We start from the raw sequence: 18,386 nt of genomic DNA, 5'->3' as shown, positions 1-18,386 counted from the left end.
CTCTTCAACATTTGTTCCGTATGAATTTTGATCACATGTTGATTCTTTTACCCCTTTCCGTAACATCTACCAAGTGAAAAGCTAAAATCTTCAAGAATCTTTCTAATTGGTCTCTTCATGGTGATTTTGAACAGTTTGTCACCCTTTCCGTAACATCTACCAAGTGAAAAGCTAAAATCTTCAAGTATCTTTCTAGTTGGTCTCTTCATGGTGATTTTGAACAGTTTGTCAATAATAACTGGGGCTCATATGCTCTCATCTCTGAAACTATGACAAAGTTTGCTTTGGCTATAGATGCATGGAATAAGGAAGTTTTAGGGTCCATTGGTTGTAATAAAAAAAAACCTCATGGGTAGGCTGTGGGGTGTGCAAAAATGCCTAGACCAACGACATTCTCGTAACCTTGTGAACCTTGAGACAAAGTTGCTATCTGAACTAGGAACCATCGTTGACCAAGAAGAACAAATTTAGATTCAAATTCCTGTTCTGATTCTCGGTGACCGGAATACTAAATTTTTTTCACTCCAAGTCCATCTCTCGACATCGAAAAACTCTATATATAGCCTTAAAATTTGACGAAATGAATCCAATTTGAAAGAAGAGGTAAAACTTATTTCGCCAATCTCTTCACTAATGTTGAACGTTTGCTAGGTTACTACAATATTTCATGAAAATTCTCGCCTCTATCTCATCTGGATATATCGACTTTAACCGATTCTCCTTTGGAAGATGAAATCAAAAATGCTTTATTCGCTGTGGGACCTTTTAAAGCCTTTGGTATTGATGGTCTACATGCTCATTTTTCCAGCATAATTGGGATATTGTTAGACCATCTATTTGTCCCATGATTCACTTGAGTTTCTTGCACCATGATATCGACATCAGTCTTCACAAAACCATCATAGTCCTCATTTCAAAGATTTCAAATCTAGAAACTGTTGCAGATTTTGCCCCATCAGTCTTTTCTCCGTCCTTTATAAACTGATCAAAAAAATTAGTCTGTTGGTTACAAGCTGTCAACCCTATTCTTATTAGCTAACATCAAACTAGTTTCACAAAAAGAAGAAGTATAACTGAAAACTTTGTTATAAATTAGGAAAAGGTTCATACGATGCAAATGAAGAAAGACAATTCTAGTTGGATGAAAATAAAGGTGGACCTCCAAAGGCTTTTGATAAGATTCGCTGAAGCATTATTGGAGAGACTCATTCTAATGCCGATATTCCTCAATCCATTATTGATCTCATTATACTTCGTTTTTCATCTTCAAAAATGCAAGGTCAATAAAATGAAAGTCTCAGTCAATAATTCTCCCTTGAGAGAGGAATCACACAAGGTGACCGTTATCTTTGTATCTATTTAACATGACTATGAAAAACTGAGTCATAACATGAGTCATCATGTTTCTTCCGGCGATTGGACAGTAATTAAAATGACTTGTCATAGTACCCTGATATCGCATCTATTCTTTGTTGAGATCTTATTATGTACACAAAAGCTGCTGTAGCTAATGCCACCGCTATTGAATCAGCTTTGGTAACCTTCTGTAACTATTTGGGTCACTTAGTTAATAAGAAAAAGACGACAATCTATTTCTCGCCAAATACACCTTAGGCGACTCAGAATGCAATTTGTAGCAACCTTAGGTATCAGGATGTGTCTGATTTGGGAAACTACTTGGACATCCAGTTTGATACACTAGCACAACAAAAGAACTATATCGATTCATCATTGACTGAATCTAAAAAAGGCTTTATGGATGGTCCGCGTGTACTCTCACCTTTTCAAAATGGGTCACTCTTGTAAAATCCGTCCTCCTCAGTATCCCAACTTATATTATAAATGTCAGCTAATTTTCAATATCTCTTTGCAATGAGATTGAGAGATCATCCGCATCTTTATTTAGGGGTCAAAGACATCAACAACACCCATCTCTCTTGTCAAATTGGAGACCTTATGCCAACCTTCCTCCTATGGTGGCCTAGGTATTCGTAAAATGGAACTCTAAAATATGGCTTTTCTCTTCAAGGTATGCAATGCTCTCATCACTACTCCATTGGCTTTTTCGACTACACTTATTTGTGAGAAATATAAGATCGCTGAGGCCTATCCTTTTTTACTTCGAAAATCATCATGTTTTGCTTTCTGGCAAAGCCTTGTTAACCTGTGGCCCTCATTTTTGCGAATTTTGCTTTGTCTATAGGTGATGGTAACTCCATCAACTTTTGTACATTGGCTCTTTAATAAAATTTTCTGCTCCTTCTTGTCCTTTGGATATCTCTCTAAGAGTGGCAGACGTTACCCGTGAGGATGGCTCTTGGGACTGGCCTATTCTTCAGACTATTCTTGATCAGACTTCTCTTCACCATATAAAATTGTTTTGAGCCGTCGCCTAGCACTGGTCCTGATGTTTGCTGTTGGTCTTTGGATGTTAAACAAACTTTCTTTGTTAAAAGAGCTTACCAAGCTATTTGCAATTCAAGACCGACTCCTCGTAATTCGTGTTAGTTTATTATATGGAAATAACATGTCCCTAAAAACTCCACGATTTTGTTTGCTTGGCAATGCATGATAAAGCTTTAACAAATTCAAATCGATTTACTCGCAGCCTAGATCATGGCCCCTCTTCCTTTTATTCCCTCTCGCTTAACGACTAACTAATCTTAAATCTGAAAACAACCTTTGGAACATTATGTTTACGTCGATCGTCTGGCAAAAGAAGCAAAACCTTTTCATTTTCCAAGGCGAGGTCCCTGTGCCTAACTATTTGCTGCACCTCAGCTTCAATTGGAGTAGATTCTATGTTGACTGCGTACTTGCTCAAAGAGCTGACAACATTCTCGTTGCTTCCCAAATGCAGTGGCAACCACCTGAACCAGGGTAGATCACTCTAAATATGGATGGTGTTGTCTCACTTTTCACAGAATGCAGATCGGTTGGAGGTATTGTTCGTGATCAATGAGTGTTTGTCTTGGAGTTTTTCAAAAGAACATTGGTTTCTCTTTCGATGCTGAGCTATGAGGAATTTACGTAGGATTTCAATTTGCATGGAATTATGGCTTCATAAATAATTAATCTAAACTCGTTTTTTATTCATTTATATTATTTCTTTTTTTAATATTTAGTCTATTTTTTATTTTATTAAAATTATTTGTATTCTTATATACATAAACATCATAATATATTTTAAGGGGCTGATATAATTATGATAATATGTGTTGAGTGGGCAGATCAAATATTTTTTATTTTATTAAAATTATTTGTATTCTTTTATACATAAACATCTTAATATATTTTATTTATATGACAATTATAACTTTTATCTGATATAAATTATATAACATATCTAAAAATAATAAATTAATTATAAACATTGAAAAAAGTAGGTTGGGATAGACTCAAGCTGCCGAAGTTAGAGAGTCTAACCCATATTATAAACGTGTTAGATTGAAATACCCTGAGCACATGTGTATAATGCATAATACTATTATAAAGTATAACACAAAATTAAGTGACCAATTATTCTACATATATCATAGGCATTAAAGTTTCATGGAATCAAAGTGTAGATGTCATAAGTTGTAATTATAATTTGGTGAATGATAAATTATAAATACTTGAAAGAATGATATAATATTCAATCTATATAGAGAGATAATGGTCTTAATAAATAAGTTAACTTGTATTTTTTTCTTATCATGTCAGAAACTCTATTTTTACTATAGAGGAAACATATCTTCTTGGAAGATTTCAATTTTCTAAGTGATCTCCAATAATAGATTTAGGTATGTTTCTTCAAATATAGAATTCTATTCTTATGATTTGGCACGATTAAATCTGAAGTTTAATTTCATATCAATTATATTTCGGTTCTCTGAAGTGATATCTGTGTCTCGTCATATTGACTTATTCTCAATCAATTTTCTATTATTTTAATAAATTCATATTTAGAAAGAAATAAATTCATATTATGATTGTGTCTAATATTTTAATAAATTCGTTGAAATAAAATGTTGTCAAAATGATATCTTAAAGGAAAGTTAATTGCTTTAAAACAAAGTTAATATTGTCAATAATTAAATATTTGTCAAAACAATGTGTTTTTGCGATTCATGCATTTATTAATTATCTTAAAGAAAGTTAATATTATTAAGAATTGACTGATGAATAAATTGTGTTTTCACAGCTTAGTAATAAACTCCAGTGTAAAGGAAAAAGATAGTTTCTGGAAGTATAAATTGTATATTCCATATATCAGCTATACCTTCTGCAAAGCTTATCAACCCTTTTATACAATAATTAACTACCTAACAATCTATGTAACAAATTAACTAATTAACCCTTTCAACACCCACTTCAAGTTAGAGAATAATATATATATATATATATATCTTTTATTCCTGACTTGCACATTAAGTACCCATGTTGGCACACCCCTAATCCTTTTGTCAGTATATCAGCTTATTGTTCTTTAGTGGACACATGTTGAGTACATGCAATACTCTTTTGAATTTTTTTCCTCGTACACAATGATAATCTATCTCTGTATGGTTAATTCTTTCATGATAAATTGGATTTATCGATATTTGGAACATTGCCCGACTATCAAAATATAGCATTGCTGGTTCACGTTGCTCAACACCCAATTCCTCGATTAGTCCTCTCATCCACCATCTATGTCATGACATAAATAATGGTGTTTTAGGGAAAATGCCGTTAATTATATATATATATATATAACGGCATGATCATGCCTCTATACTTCAATTCAGTCAATGGCCGAAAAATAGTATTGTTGGAAAAAGTGAGTGAATTCATTGATGGAGTTAATAATTAAATTCAATTCATATAATTTTTAAATATTTTAAATTAAAAATATTTATGTTTTTAATTTTAATATTAATAGAATAATTATATTCTTTTAAATATTTCAAATTAAAATATATTTATTATCTTTTTAAATTTGAATATTAAAAAGTTAAATATATCTTTTCAATATTTTAGATTAAAAGATATTTATTATCTATTTAAATTTGAATTACATATATATAGAGAGAGAGTAAATCTTTTTTTGAGAATTCCCTATAAATATTATCCTAACTTGCTAGGTTAAATACAATTCAGAATTCAAGAACTTAAAAACACTTAAAAATTATTTTTTCTATTCCTCTAGTTTTCCAATGATAAGAAAAGGCAAGTGATAGTTTGTGATCTCTACAGTTGCATTAATATATGTTAATCATTTAATTGTTGTATCTGTGAGACAAATGATTGAAGATCTCGAGCACCTAAGAGTGGTCAAAAACTATGTAGTGACATGCCTCAACTCATTTTCAATCATTTGATCCATTAAATAAAGTATTTCTTTCTATACCTATTTTATTATTATTTAAGAAATTTATTTTTTTGTTTATTTTCTTATCTCAGTGGTGATTATTTTCTCATATTGTTATTATTCTATAATAATCTTAAGACAAATTAAATTCTTTCTAATACCTTTCTTTAATACAAGATGATTCAGAAATAGTGATAAAATCGAGATAGCAAATAAATTTATTTTCTAGATTCATCCTATCGTCTTAACGAGTTTTGCTTAATCTCAAAGTGGACAAATCTATTTAACACAAATTATCGTTAAAGTAACATTGGTTACTAATTTTGTTTAAGAACGTTGATTATATTCGATAACAAAATTACAAAATTGAAAATAAACGAGAATTAGTTTTTTGTTTATTGGAAATATTACTAATTCTAGTTTCATTTTCTTTTATAGAAAAACAATAGAGATGGTAGACTCCATTAGTTTACCCAACGTGGATGCTAAAATGAAAAGGTAAACTTAGGAGAAAATGTTTATGTCATAATTCAACGTAAAATTTTACATAAGTACAAGGATCAAGGTTTGTTTGTGATTCCTTGTAGAATTGGTAAGGTAGATATAAAACGAGCAATGTGTTATTTGGGTGCTTCAATAAATGTCATGTCTCTTTCGATTTATAACTTAGTGTTGAACCTTTGAAGGAAACAAGTGTAACAATCCAGCTTGCTCCATGGTATATTTTGAAGGAGTTCTTGAAAATGTGGGGGACACTATGAGATACATAAGAGAACCAAATAACTAATAACTAAAATGGGGGACACTTGAACCGTGTAGAGAGTTGGAATAAAGGAAATTACAAGTACACCAAAGAAATTAAGTCTACTCTAACAGGAAATGATTAAACAAGAAAAGTAAGAAGGAAAGAGAAAAGAGAATAGTGGGCATGAAGAACAGTTAAAAGTAGGCGAAAACATCGAACTCATCCGTTTCCTTCAAAGATTAAGAGATGTCATATCAATGATGACGCAGAAGTTGCCTTTCGCACTATAGAGATGATGGGAATTACTTCCATGATGAGCTATAAACTTGATTATATTGGCTACTGATATATCTCCATCGTAAGAGAACTGTTTCAGTTTCAGCTAGGAATAACATCAGAGCAGGATAAACTTCCCTCTGCAAAGCCCAGGTTTTATTCACAGTTAAAATGAAAAACATAAACATAACAAAAACTATTCTTTTTCTTTTGCAACAATGGATGCATACAATCTCAACACAGTAGAGGATAGGACGATTGGAAGGACTACTATATTTTACAAAGAATCAGAAAAGAATATAAAATTAACCTGGTTTACTGATTTGAGGATTAAACTGCAGTCATTCAATGTGCAATCCATCAGATAGATGAATGGAAGTTTCGTATTATTCATCGAGTTGTCTGCCACAAATATAACACTAGTCAATATAATTATTGAGGAATATTTTCCCATTTTAACATTCTTTCTACCAAACAAACAAGAAAAGAAGTTGTTCTGTAATGATTAACAATAATAATAAAAATGACTCAAATACTTCATAAACATAAAGCAGCATTTCCTAGCAGAAAGCACATATAATAATTCCCAATTTACTCAATTTTATTTGTCAAGTTGAAAAGACAGAAACAAAGATTAAGTGTTTATCTCATAATGGCTCCAAAAAGGAACTCTGGGAAGCATGACTACTAAACTACTATAACTAGTTATCGTACGGTTTTCTCAACAGGATCTCTGTACTGCTGCTCAAAACATAACACAATTCCAAGATAATCAATAAATATCCTTGTTTAAATACAGCCAAATGTGGCTCTCAGCCTTACATGTCTATTTACAGATTCACACAATTTTTATTCAAACTATCAAATAATATGCCTACTTATTTATTATTTCTCTTTCAATAAGGAGTACACAAATAGCTATAGGTCTAAATATGAGAAGAAGATAGGGATCGAATATTTAATAGATTATAAATGCGAACAGCAATTACCAGATTCATACGATGCTTGCCCTTTCAAAGAGCCACTTTTCAACATTTTCATGTAACCACTTAGGGACCGGTAACTTCACGAACAATCAACTCCATTCTCTGGCAAAAGCCACACCAATTACTACTAAAAAGTACAACTATATCCTCACTGCAAGCATGGCCCGCATTTCCACAGTTAGATTGATTAGACCCAAAAACAAGCTTGGTCAAAGTATGCATTGTTACTTGAGGGATGGAATCCACTTCATGAAAATCTAGATTAACAAACGGTGGAGAAGTAGACTCCCTGGGGCAGTGAAGAACAGGAACAGAGCGTTGATACGGAACAAGACTTCCGTTAAGATATTCATGAAGAAATTTAGAAATTGGCATGTAACTTAAAATTGTCTCTTCAGAGTAGACATAATGATGCTGAGATCTAGGATCAACTAAAACCAATGATGGAATTGTTGATCCACCAGTCAAAGATTCAAGTAGTCGATAGTTATCATCACACAAGAAAAAATAACCCTTAAACTCTTGAACTTGAGGTTCTTGTTTCCCGGACTTCTCTATATACGAATAAATTTCTCTTTTGCTTTTAAATCCCTGGCTACATCTAGCTCAAGACCTTCCAAAAGTTTCTCAGTTTCTATAGATGAGAAATGTTTATTTTTATCAGGAGAAATTCCCTCATCTTCCTTGTATGAAGAAGAAGGTCCAACTTCGACACCAACTGAATGTGGTTTTTCCTCACGCAACAAAGCAGATTCAGTTTCCATTGGTAGACTCTGTGGATCAACAATACCAATTAGAGGAGCTTCCTCAGATGGTAGCAGTGAGGCATCATTAGATTGACCATCAGTTTGTGATGGTACTTCCTGGGATATTTTCATGTCAACATCATCTGATAAAAGATGAAAGCCTAATTCCTTTGCAAGTGAGCTCAATTTGGTATCTTTCTTTCTCTCAAGAAGATAAGCTAAGATACCTTGCAAAGGTTTACCTACCTTGCAAATCTAAGGCTATATCATCTAGGGTGACATGGTTACCCTCATTTATAACCATGAATGACATCTTATCCTTTGACTTAATATTCTGAGCAATTTCAGATAGGTGTAGTCTTGGTTTCCTGATGTACCCTTATAAGCTAGAAAGGATGATCAGTATTTTGTGAACTCATCCATTCTGAAATATGATTGTGAAGCGCTATTTCTCTAAATGCATCAAGAGCTTCCCTACTTTTTCTTCTAGTTTCTGATGTCTCAGATGATCTATCAACAAAAAGGATTACAGATGGCTTATTTTCAGGTAAAGCAAGCGGAAGATCGTGGCCATCAAATTGTAGCTACCTTGCATGGGAAGTGAGTGAGACACAGATAGAAAAAGATATAATCAGTAAAAGAAGGGCAAGCTATAAGGAAATAAAATCAATTTTTTTAAAAAAAATAACCACATTGCACATAGAGATAGGAACTTAAATATAAAGTCACAGGAAATAGGCAAAAAAATGGTAATTGACTATGCTTGCTCACAGTTAACAAATGTATTGTGAAGGAGACTTAGACACAAATAGATAGCAGTAATGCCAGTGGTGGTACGAAAGATAGTGACCAAGTTCCTTTAATCCACTATGCTTTAGTACTAGGAAAAATGGGTAATTGCAACTTCAAGTTAGAGTCTTTGGAGTAGAGCAAGGTGTAACAGAACTGGCAGAAGCATACTATCCATGTGTCCTACCCCTGAAAAAATAAGCAAATGCTGATGTGCCCGATTTATGTATTTCAATGTCATACAATCAACCTAAGATCATTCTTTTCCCACCATGCCTAAAACACCATAAAGAAGTAATAAACCTAGGAGGCTTTCACCGCAATCTTTTGGAGGCCTCTGAGATGTAGAAAAATTCATACCTCGCGAACAATTGAATTGTCTGTCATTAAGGCATTCTTGAGTTCATCCTCATCTTTAATAACTTGTGAACAACCAGGACATCCTTTGAAGTACCGCACTGCCATCCATGTACCAGAATCTTCAAGACCAAGCAGTGACATCAATGATCTATGAGAAATCAACCCAAATCTAAGCCTTTCGGGAGGAACTAAAACTCTCTTCTAACATCAATAAACTTCAAGAAAAATGAATCAAATTGCTTGTACTCTGTTAAGGTACAGCTCTAACCAAGACCAAATTGCAAATTTTCACTCTAACCCCTATCGAAAATGTTCTCTTCATTGATTAAATAAATTAAATTAAATATGGGAATGAATTGAACAAAGAAGCTACCAGCAACCTTAGGCGTCAAATCAGTTCGATTTCCATTATTCTTGACCTTAGCCACTAACTTGGGAGCCCAACCGCAAAATTCAGCTAATATCAAAGCTTTGTCAATTGATTCGATAAAAGATTTCAAGTCCTCCTGAGAATTAAGGGGCTTTAAAGGAAGTTCTTCGGGTGAAGCAGCTGACATGTAAGGATGAATAGAGTTCAATATACTTCGAGCTCGAAGCTTTCCTTGGTACTTATAAGATACGGAGCGATCATAATAAAACACCGTTATTCCATCCGTAGCACCAATGGAATCGGCCAACATTTTCTCCGTGTTCCAATGAATAAACATCAATTTCAAGGAGTCAAACTCCGTTGACTTATCGGCAACTACCGGGACACTTCCCACATAAGGGACCGGGACTCGCCGCTCCCCGTAAAACAAATTAGAAAAACGTGATTACAAATAACAATTTTAACACACACACACACACACATATATATTCATATTCGTGACCGTAAACTGAACTCCGAGACACAATTTGAATTGATTGAATTGAATCTGTAGGTTACATGGAACAGTGACGAAAAGGAGAGTGCGACGGTGGCGACGGATCTGAGAAGAGAAGTTTACGTTGGTGAGGATCTGCTATTCCCCACGACGTTTGATGCGCAATCAACGACTGACAATAACGCGAGTGAAATTATCAAAATGGGGATCGAGAAAATGTTCTTCATCGCCATGACGAACACAGAGACACCGCTGCTGCTTTTTTCCCAGCTCAACAGCCCAGATTGATTAGGGGAAGCCATGGAGACCCGAATTTTGGATCGGATATATGTATATGGTTTTCGAGTTATGCCAAACCCAAAATCCATTTCAACAGTTGGGTCAGATATTTCTCTGGGTAAACTACTTCATCATCCTTTTTCCTTTCAATTTCATTAATTTTCTTGTCACTACTTTTAAAAATAAGGTTCTTGTTAAGAGGTGATTAAAACTTTTTAATTGACACATTTTTTTAGATCGTTAGTTGAATATCTATTAAAAGTAAAATTATTTTTTTAAAATTGAAATTATTAAAAAAATAAAAATTATTATAATATCTTTAAGTTCAACTTTTGCATATCGTTGAATTCATAAGTATTATATTTGATCATCAAAATGATCTTACACTTCATGCTTTTAGAAACACAATTTGTTTCAAAAAATTCATCATTTAATTTTCTTTTCTTTCCAATCCAATTTTGGTCATAATTTAAAAATATATATATATTCAGTTATAATGTCGTTAAATATTTAAATAATAGAGTAGTCGAAATAAGAACAAATCAAAAATTGAATGAGTAAATTAAAAAAATTAATGATCAAAATAAAAGTGAGAAGAAAATTAGTTGATAAAAAGTTATAATTTACCCTTACTTAAAAGAGAACTAGAGAAATTTTAGTATCATGAATTAGTATCAATTTTAGTAAGATTAATTTAGTAGACATATAATAAAAACTTTTTTATAATAATTAATATTTTTTATAAATTTAGGGTGAATTAAATATTATTTATTTAAAAATTTTGAGAATAATTTAATAATTAATGTTCATATATTCATTAGAATTGATAATCTTTCTTCTTGCGTAAAGTGAGGATTTAAAAAATTTGACTCTATACTTCACAAAGAATACACCAAAAATTGAATAATTAAACTATTATAAAATTCTCACACGAAATATAATATATGACATTATTTTTTTAAAATTAGTAATAACTATTTATTTGATTATTTTTAAAAAATAAAAATGATAAATTACTTTGATTTTATTTTTATTTATTAGAAAATACTATTAAAAGCATATAAATTTGTAATAAAAAAGAAAAAAATACAAAAAGCATTTATACTAGATTAGGTTTTAGGGTAAAGTACACAATGGTCTCCCGACTATAGGGTAGTACTTTATTAAGTCTCTGACTATTAAAAGTTACAAAATATTCATTATGTTCCAAACGCGTCCTTTTCCTTTAAAAAAATTGATAATTGTCGAAGTTTGATGTTAACATGATGACTGAAATGTGATGGTCATTTGAGATTTTCAGATAAGATTTTATCATATCACCGTCAATAGGTTAGTGTTCGTCACATAATATTGTCAATTTTTAACAGAAAATGACGAGTTTGAAACATAATGAATAGTAAGGTGACCATTTTATAACTTTTACTAGTCAAAGGACTTAACAAAGCAACACTCTATAATCGAAGAACCATTTTGTAACTTTTAATAGTCGAAGGTGTAACACCTTAACCAGTCTAACCCGAATATCGATGGACTATGATGTCAAACGGGACCACCGAAGTGGCTAACCTAAAATTTTTCTTTTAAAACAAATGTAAAATGTTATAAAATAATCATTCAAGTGATATAAAATAAAAGCAAAATAAATCTGAGTTTTACAACGCTAGGGAGCTCTCAATCATCCAAAATAATACACTGAGTTTAAAATAAAATAGAGTTATGATTGAATAATAATAAGGTCTACAATAGTACATGCCCTCTAATACAAATCAAGATGTACTCTGGAGTCTTTGCTGAGCGGGAATATATGGTGACGATAACTCTCCATTGAAGGCCTCCTAAGAACCTATCCACGGAAATGCATTATGAACGCTGAGCTTACGAGCTCAGTGCCTCACTAATAACTATACTATACTACATGCATTCACTAAATGTGCATGCTATAGCCATATGTATGAAGACTTAAGAAAATGCTAATATGACATGCTGAGGTAGGCATCATGGTGTGGTTGAGGGTTCTGCATCTTGGAGCTCACACACCCCTCTAGCATTCCTATATACCCTTGGATATTTAGGGTGAGATCTGGAACTGCATCGAAAAAGTACACCAAGCCAATTTACTCCGTCAAGTCTTGGGGCATCTGTACTCAACTGACAACTGAAGTACCTTGATACTTACTGGGATATCAAACTGTACGATCGTATCTGTTAAAGTAACTTAGGTGTCCTGACTATATCTCGAGCGTCAAACAATACTAGTTTTATGGCATCCTAATTGTTATTGTTTCTAACTGTTCTGAGTTTTTTTTTTCTTTCTATTTTCACTTGTAGTTTTATTTCATGGTGTTATGGTGTTATTGGGTGCCTCAAATATATCCCTTAAAACCTTTGGGTTTCTTACCCAAAACTGTTCATGGGTACCGATATTATGCCCCTCAGTATCGATACTGACTTCTGGGTATCGATACTAACTTATGGGTATCGATACTAACTTATGGGTATCGATATTAATGACTTATTGAAGGCTAATATCAAAGGGTCAATATTGATACCCCTGGTCTGAGGTATCGATAATTTCCTATGTACCGGTACTAAATTTGTCTTCGATGTTTTGGAAAATGCCTAAGTACAGATGCTACTGGAATCTGCTAAGTGAACTTGGTATCAATATCACCCTACGATTATCGATAATTCTATCCCAAAATCCCTTTGTTTATAGCATATGAAGAATAATATCGACACTGTTCTTCCAGTACCGATACTCTCGCCAAAAAATACCCTATTTTGGGCACGAAAATGCCTTTCCAACAATCCCAAACTTCCTACTAAGGTCACTAAATATTATTAAAGTGTTATGTATGATAATATGGGTCATATTAAGTCTGTAATCATGTTAAAAAAACCCAAACACTGAAATCTACCATGAACATGCTTGATGACTCATACAAACTAACAAACTCACCTAGTGATCTACAATGTGTAGTAGAGTTGAGTTAGATGTGAGTTACCATGATTTCTTAAGTTACTGGAAGTGTTCAAGGCTCAACCAAGTGTTATCTTTTCATTCCCCTTAACTTTGGAGCTTTCTCCAACTTCTCTCACTAAACAAGAATCAAACACTTGAGTTACTAGCTTGGTATAAAAGTTAAGAAGGGTTTAAGAACACATCCTAAGACTTAAACTCTCTATAACGGATTGAAACACATAAGTTATATAAACCCCCTACAAACCCATTTTTAAAACATGGTAAAATCAAGAGGTTGAGAGCTTGATTTGAAGCTCTAAAGGTGAGGATTAAGATTCTTACCTTTAAAAGGCCAAACTAGGGTTGCAAGGCCAAGTTACCACCTTTGAAGATTACAAGAGGAAGAAGAATGAGAGAAATATGAAACAAGAAGATAAGGGTGGAGAAAAAGAGACAAAGCTCTCTTTCACGTTGACATCATCCCACATTAAGGGAATTCAACTTTTGAAAAAGTTGATGGGCAAATTGTTTCTTTGATCTCCCAAGTTAACTCCATTATAAAGTGTCCCTTTTTTAAACTCATATTGAGCTCAACTAGGCCCAAATCCATTCAACTTGGGTCATGGTTTTCTTAAAGGCTAATAGGTTTGCTCTAAGACCTTATCAGGTTAGCATGAACTCCCAATTCGAGATTTGAGACGTTACGAAGAACTTGATAAAACAATAATTTATAGTCGGGGACCATTTGTGTACTTAACTCTACATTTTATCATGTTCATGATATGGATATATAAAATACTTCATGTAGAAAATATATTTTTAAAAACAAATAATAAGTAAAGTAATAAAAGATTTGGTTTTATTATTTTATTTTAAATATTAAATAATACTTAATAAGTAGTACTTAATTATTTTATTTAAATATATAAAAGTAATAATATTTATAATAATATTAGATATTATTAAAAAGGAGTATAATTATTTTTCAATCAATTTGGTACAACCTACCCGGCATTAAATAAATAAAGTGCTTTATAATTTTTTATTTATAAAATATAGTATTTTGTTGGCGATTTTCCCCAAAAGTCACCCTACACTTATATATTTTCCTGCCAGGCACCGTTCAAACTATATTTCCCGATCTAACACCCTTTGCAGAAAGGCGCATCTCCTGCACCGCGCTTTACGCCATATGGAGTAAGGCGCACCCCTTGTAGCGCGCCTTGTTAAACGTGTAAAAAATTCGGGTGCTAATTTTATAAATATTTTTAAAGTGGTGCCTAATATGTAATTAATTTATGTTAGGGTGATATTTGTGTAAAAACACCAACTTTATCTATTTTTTTGTAATATTATTTTTAACCACAATTAATAATATTTATTGACTTTTAAAAATAATTATTTAAAAATATTAAAATAAACTTTTAATTACAATTGAGAAATCAAATGAATTATTATTCATTTTTTAAAAATAATTAAAAATAATTAAAAATGAATAAAATTCAATAAAAATATAATGTAAAGCTAAAAAATATTACATCTTTATTTAAAATATTCTTTATAATATTAATTTTAAAAAATATAAAATAAATATTAAATTTAATTTTATTAAAAATGAATAAACATTATTAACTGTTGTTAAAGAATAATAATTAATGATGAGACAAAACAGTTTTTGTGAAGATTGAGCAGAAAATATCAACTCTATGATCGGATGTTTATTCGTGGTATAATTGAGTTGATATTTACACAGTAGTTAGACAATTTTAAGTTATTGACTTTGTACGATCGAATTTTCATTCGATTTCTGTAACTTTTCACACCTACGACTGTTTAACAATCATAACTTTGAGTAAAATAAACTTTTAATTACAATTGAGGGATCAAATGAATTATTATTTAGAAAAGATAAACTCTTTGATCGGAAGTTTATTCGTGGTACAATTGAGTTGATATTTAGACAACAGTTAGACAATTTTAAGTTATTGACTTTGTACGATCAAATTTTCATTCGATTCCTGTAGCTTTCCACACCTACGAGTGTTTAATAATCATAAACTTGACTAAAATAAACTTTTAATTACAATTGAGGGATCAAATAAATTATTATTCACTAATTATTATTTTTAACAACAGTTAACAATGTTTATTCATTTTAATAAAATTAAAAATTAATATTTATTTTATATTTTTAAAGTTAATATTAAAAATAATATTTTAAATAAAGATGTGATATTTTTTAGCTTTACATTATATTTTTATTGAATTTTATTTATTTTTAATTTATTTTTATTGCATTTTTTTATTTATTTTAAAAAAAGTGAATAATAAATAATTTGATCTCTCAATAGTAATTAAAAGTTTATTTTACTATTGTTAAACAATTAATTTTAAAAGTCAAGAAACATTATTAAATGTTGTTAAAAATAATATCGCAAAAAAATAAATAGATAAAGTTGACATTTTTATACAAATAATAGAAATTAATTACATATTAGACGTCACTTTAAAAATATTTACAAAATTAACATCAGAATTTTTACACGTTTAACAAGACGCGCTGCAGGGGCGTTCCTTACCCTACGTGACGTTAGATCAGCCTAATGCACAGTGCATGATGTGTGCCTTTCTGTAAAGGGTATTAGATTGAGAAATATAACCTGAACGGTGATTGACAAGGAAATATATAAGTGTAAGGTGATTTTTTTTTTTGGAAAATCACCGATTTTGTTAAATTAATTATTTTTAAAATATAATATGATTTTAAGTTAATAATGGATTGTAATTTCAAATTTTCTAGACCGACCTGTCATTTTCGCCCCCTCTTGTATTTCTGTTTTCAGCCATCCTTTTATTATTAATTACTCTCTTTTATTTAACCTTCGAGCGAGACTTTAGGCAAAGCAGTGGCCGAGGTATGTCGGCGGCGGCGACAACTAGCCGAGCGACTCGGCGTATGGGAGCCGAGGATGAGAAGTTAGTGTTCGAGACGACGGAAGGAGTTGAGCCGATAATGAGCTTCGTTCAGATGGGACTTAAAGACGATATCCTCCGTGGAATCTACAATTACGGCTTCGAGAAGCCTTCGGCTATCCAGCAGAGAGCGGTTATGCCGACAATTAATGGTCGCGACGTGATTGCCCAAGCCCAGTCTGGTACCGGCAAAACTTCAATGATTGCCCTGACCGTATGCCAAGTTGTCGACACTGCTAGCAGAGAGTATGTTTTAATTTTAAATCCTTTTCAAAATTAGTCTTCTGCTTATTTAAATGTGTTGCGATACCAATTTCTTGTACTAATTTTTAATACCCTGATTGCTAAAACCCTAAATTTGAAACGCATTAGATGAAATTACTCGTTTTCTGTTGCTTTAAATGTGTTGTGATATCGGTTTCGTATCTTTTCTTTACGTGAAAGCCACTCGATAAAACATGCGGAAAGTAATTTTTAAATCTCGTGATGGTTTCCTATAATTAATTGGAAATTTATTTTCAATATTTTAAAACATGAATTCCCTAGCATCTGCAGTTTTTTCTATAATGTTAACTGGTTTATTTCAGGGTTCAAGCATTGATCTTGTCACCCACAAGGGAACTAGCTTCACAAACGGAGAAGTTGATAAGGACAATCGATGATTTCATGAACATTCAAGCACACGCTTGTATTGGGGGAAAAAGTGTGGGTGAAGATATAAGAAAGCTAGAACATGGAGTTCATGTAGTGTCGGGAACTCCCGGTAGGGTTTGTGACATGATCAAGTGGAGAACCCTACGTACTAGGGCTATTAAACTACTGATTCTTGATGAATATGATGAGATGCTCAGCAGAGGGTTCAAAGATCAAATTTATGATGTTTCCCGACATCTTCCACCAGAGCTTCAGGTTCTTTCATCAGTTTCTTAAAATTGCCTTGTTGTTCAAGTTTTTCTTATTCTTTGTTATGAGGCTTTCTAATCCTTTCAATGAATTCTGTAATAAATTTAAAGTTCTTAGGTGCAAGTTTGTGACTTTGTGTTGCTTAGTGCTTAAATTTTTCTTGCTTGCTTTTACAATTTTAGTTGTGATGTGGTTAGACCTATCAATTGGGTGAATTGGGTTGGTTTCAGATATGGTTAATTTGGGTTGGGTCAATTAGGTTTTAAATTTTTGGTTTAGTTACGGGCTTGGGTTATTTTGGGTTCGGGTCATTTTAGGTACTACAAACATTGTTTTCTTTCTTTATCCTTATCTGGGTTTTGTTTATGTTTGTTGAAATTGATTTCTGATTAATGAATTCTTGTAGGTTTGTCTGATATCTGCTACCCTCCCTCATGAAATCTTGGAAATGACGAGCAAATTTATGACTGATCCTATAAGGATCCTTGTGAAGCGTGATGAATCGACTCTGGAGGTAATCAAATGCTTGTCATGCTAATGAGATTTTTTCAACTTCTAATAGTAATATGGGACTCAAGTCAAATATTTCTTCTGTTTCCATTATTACAGGGAATTAAGCAGTTTTTTGTAGCAGTTGAAAGGGAGGAGTGGAAGTTCGATACACTTTGTGATCTTTATGACACGCTGACTATAATTCAAGCTGTTATTTTCTGTGTAACAACCCGAAAATTTTAAAATAATATTTAATTGGGAATTGAGGTTTTAATTGAGTAATTGGTGAAAATTTGGGGACTAAATTGGAAGTTTTTAAAACTTGAAGCTTGTTTAAGAGTTAAAGAAAATTCAGGGACCAAGCCCTGAATTTACCCTAAAATGTTAGGTAAGGGCTATTATATACGTGAATTGGTTTCTGATTTCAGAAACCAATTCTTCCCAAATTCCCTCTCCCAACCTCAACTGCCGACGACGATCCCGACGCCGTCCGAATTCCGATCGTCATTTTAAAACCACCATCGTGTTCATCATCAAGCGAGGAACAAACCCTTCAATTTAATTGAAGCGAAACGCTGCCAAACGTCGTGAATTTCAAGTCAAAGCATCGACGTTTTTTTTTAAGCTCAATCGCTTAGAAAATCCTAAATTCATCGCCGATCGTTGCTCCTTTT

At 32.3% G+C, this 18,386-nt stretch overlaps 1 protein-coding gene and 1 pseudogene across 1 annotated transcript; one reads left to right on the top strand and one right to left on the bottom strand.

Annotated features, from left to right (window-relative positions):
- Window positions 1-6,091: 6,091 nt before the first annotated feature.
- Window positions 6,092-9,917, bottom strand: LOC120149293 (annotated as a pseudogene).
- Window positions 9,918-16,147: 6,230 nt separating this feature from the next.
- LOC120149292 (eukaryotic initiation factor 4A-III homolog A-like) lies at window positions 16,148-17,955 on the top strand. The gene is made up of 4 exons (XM_039162131.1): window positions 16,148-16,563; window positions 16,905-17,226; window positions 17,627-17,734; window positions 17,830-17,955. The coding sequence occupies exons 1-4, from the start codon at window positions 16,262-16,264 to the stop codon at window positions 17,953-17,955; spliced, it is 858 nt and encodes a 285-aa protein (XP_039018062.1). The 5' UTR covers window positions 16,148-16,261.
- Window positions 17,956-18,386: the final 431 nt, after the last annotated feature.

This window comes from Hibiscus syriacus, unplaced genomic scaffold (genome assembly GCF_006381635.1).
Source record: "Hibiscus syriacus cultivar Baekdansim isolate YM2019G1 unplaced genomic scaffold, ASM638163v2 tig00111000_pilon, whole genome shotgun sequence".
Classification (NCBI taxonomy): domain Eukaryota; kingdom Viridiplantae; phylum Streptophyta; class Magnoliopsida; order Malvales; family Malvaceae; genus Hibiscus; species Hibiscus syriacus.
Note: the sequence above shows the minus strand (reverse complement) of the source record. Positions and strands in the feature narration are given on the sequence as shown.

Bases quoted from the DNA above. Each gene is read 5' to 3' on its own strand.
- LOC120149292 (XM_039162131.1), top strand. From the start codon at position 16,262: ATGTCGGCGGCGGCGACAACTAGCCGAGCGACTCGGCGTATGGGAGCC. The intron at 16,564-16,904 runs GTATGTTTTAAT...GGTTTATTTCAG, and splicing joins GTCGACACTGCTAGCAGAGA to GGTTCAAGCATTGATCTTGT. The intron at 17,735-17,829 runs GTAATCAAATGC...CCATTATTACAG, and splicing joins GTGATGAATCGACTCTGGAG to GGAATTAAGCAGTTTTTTGT.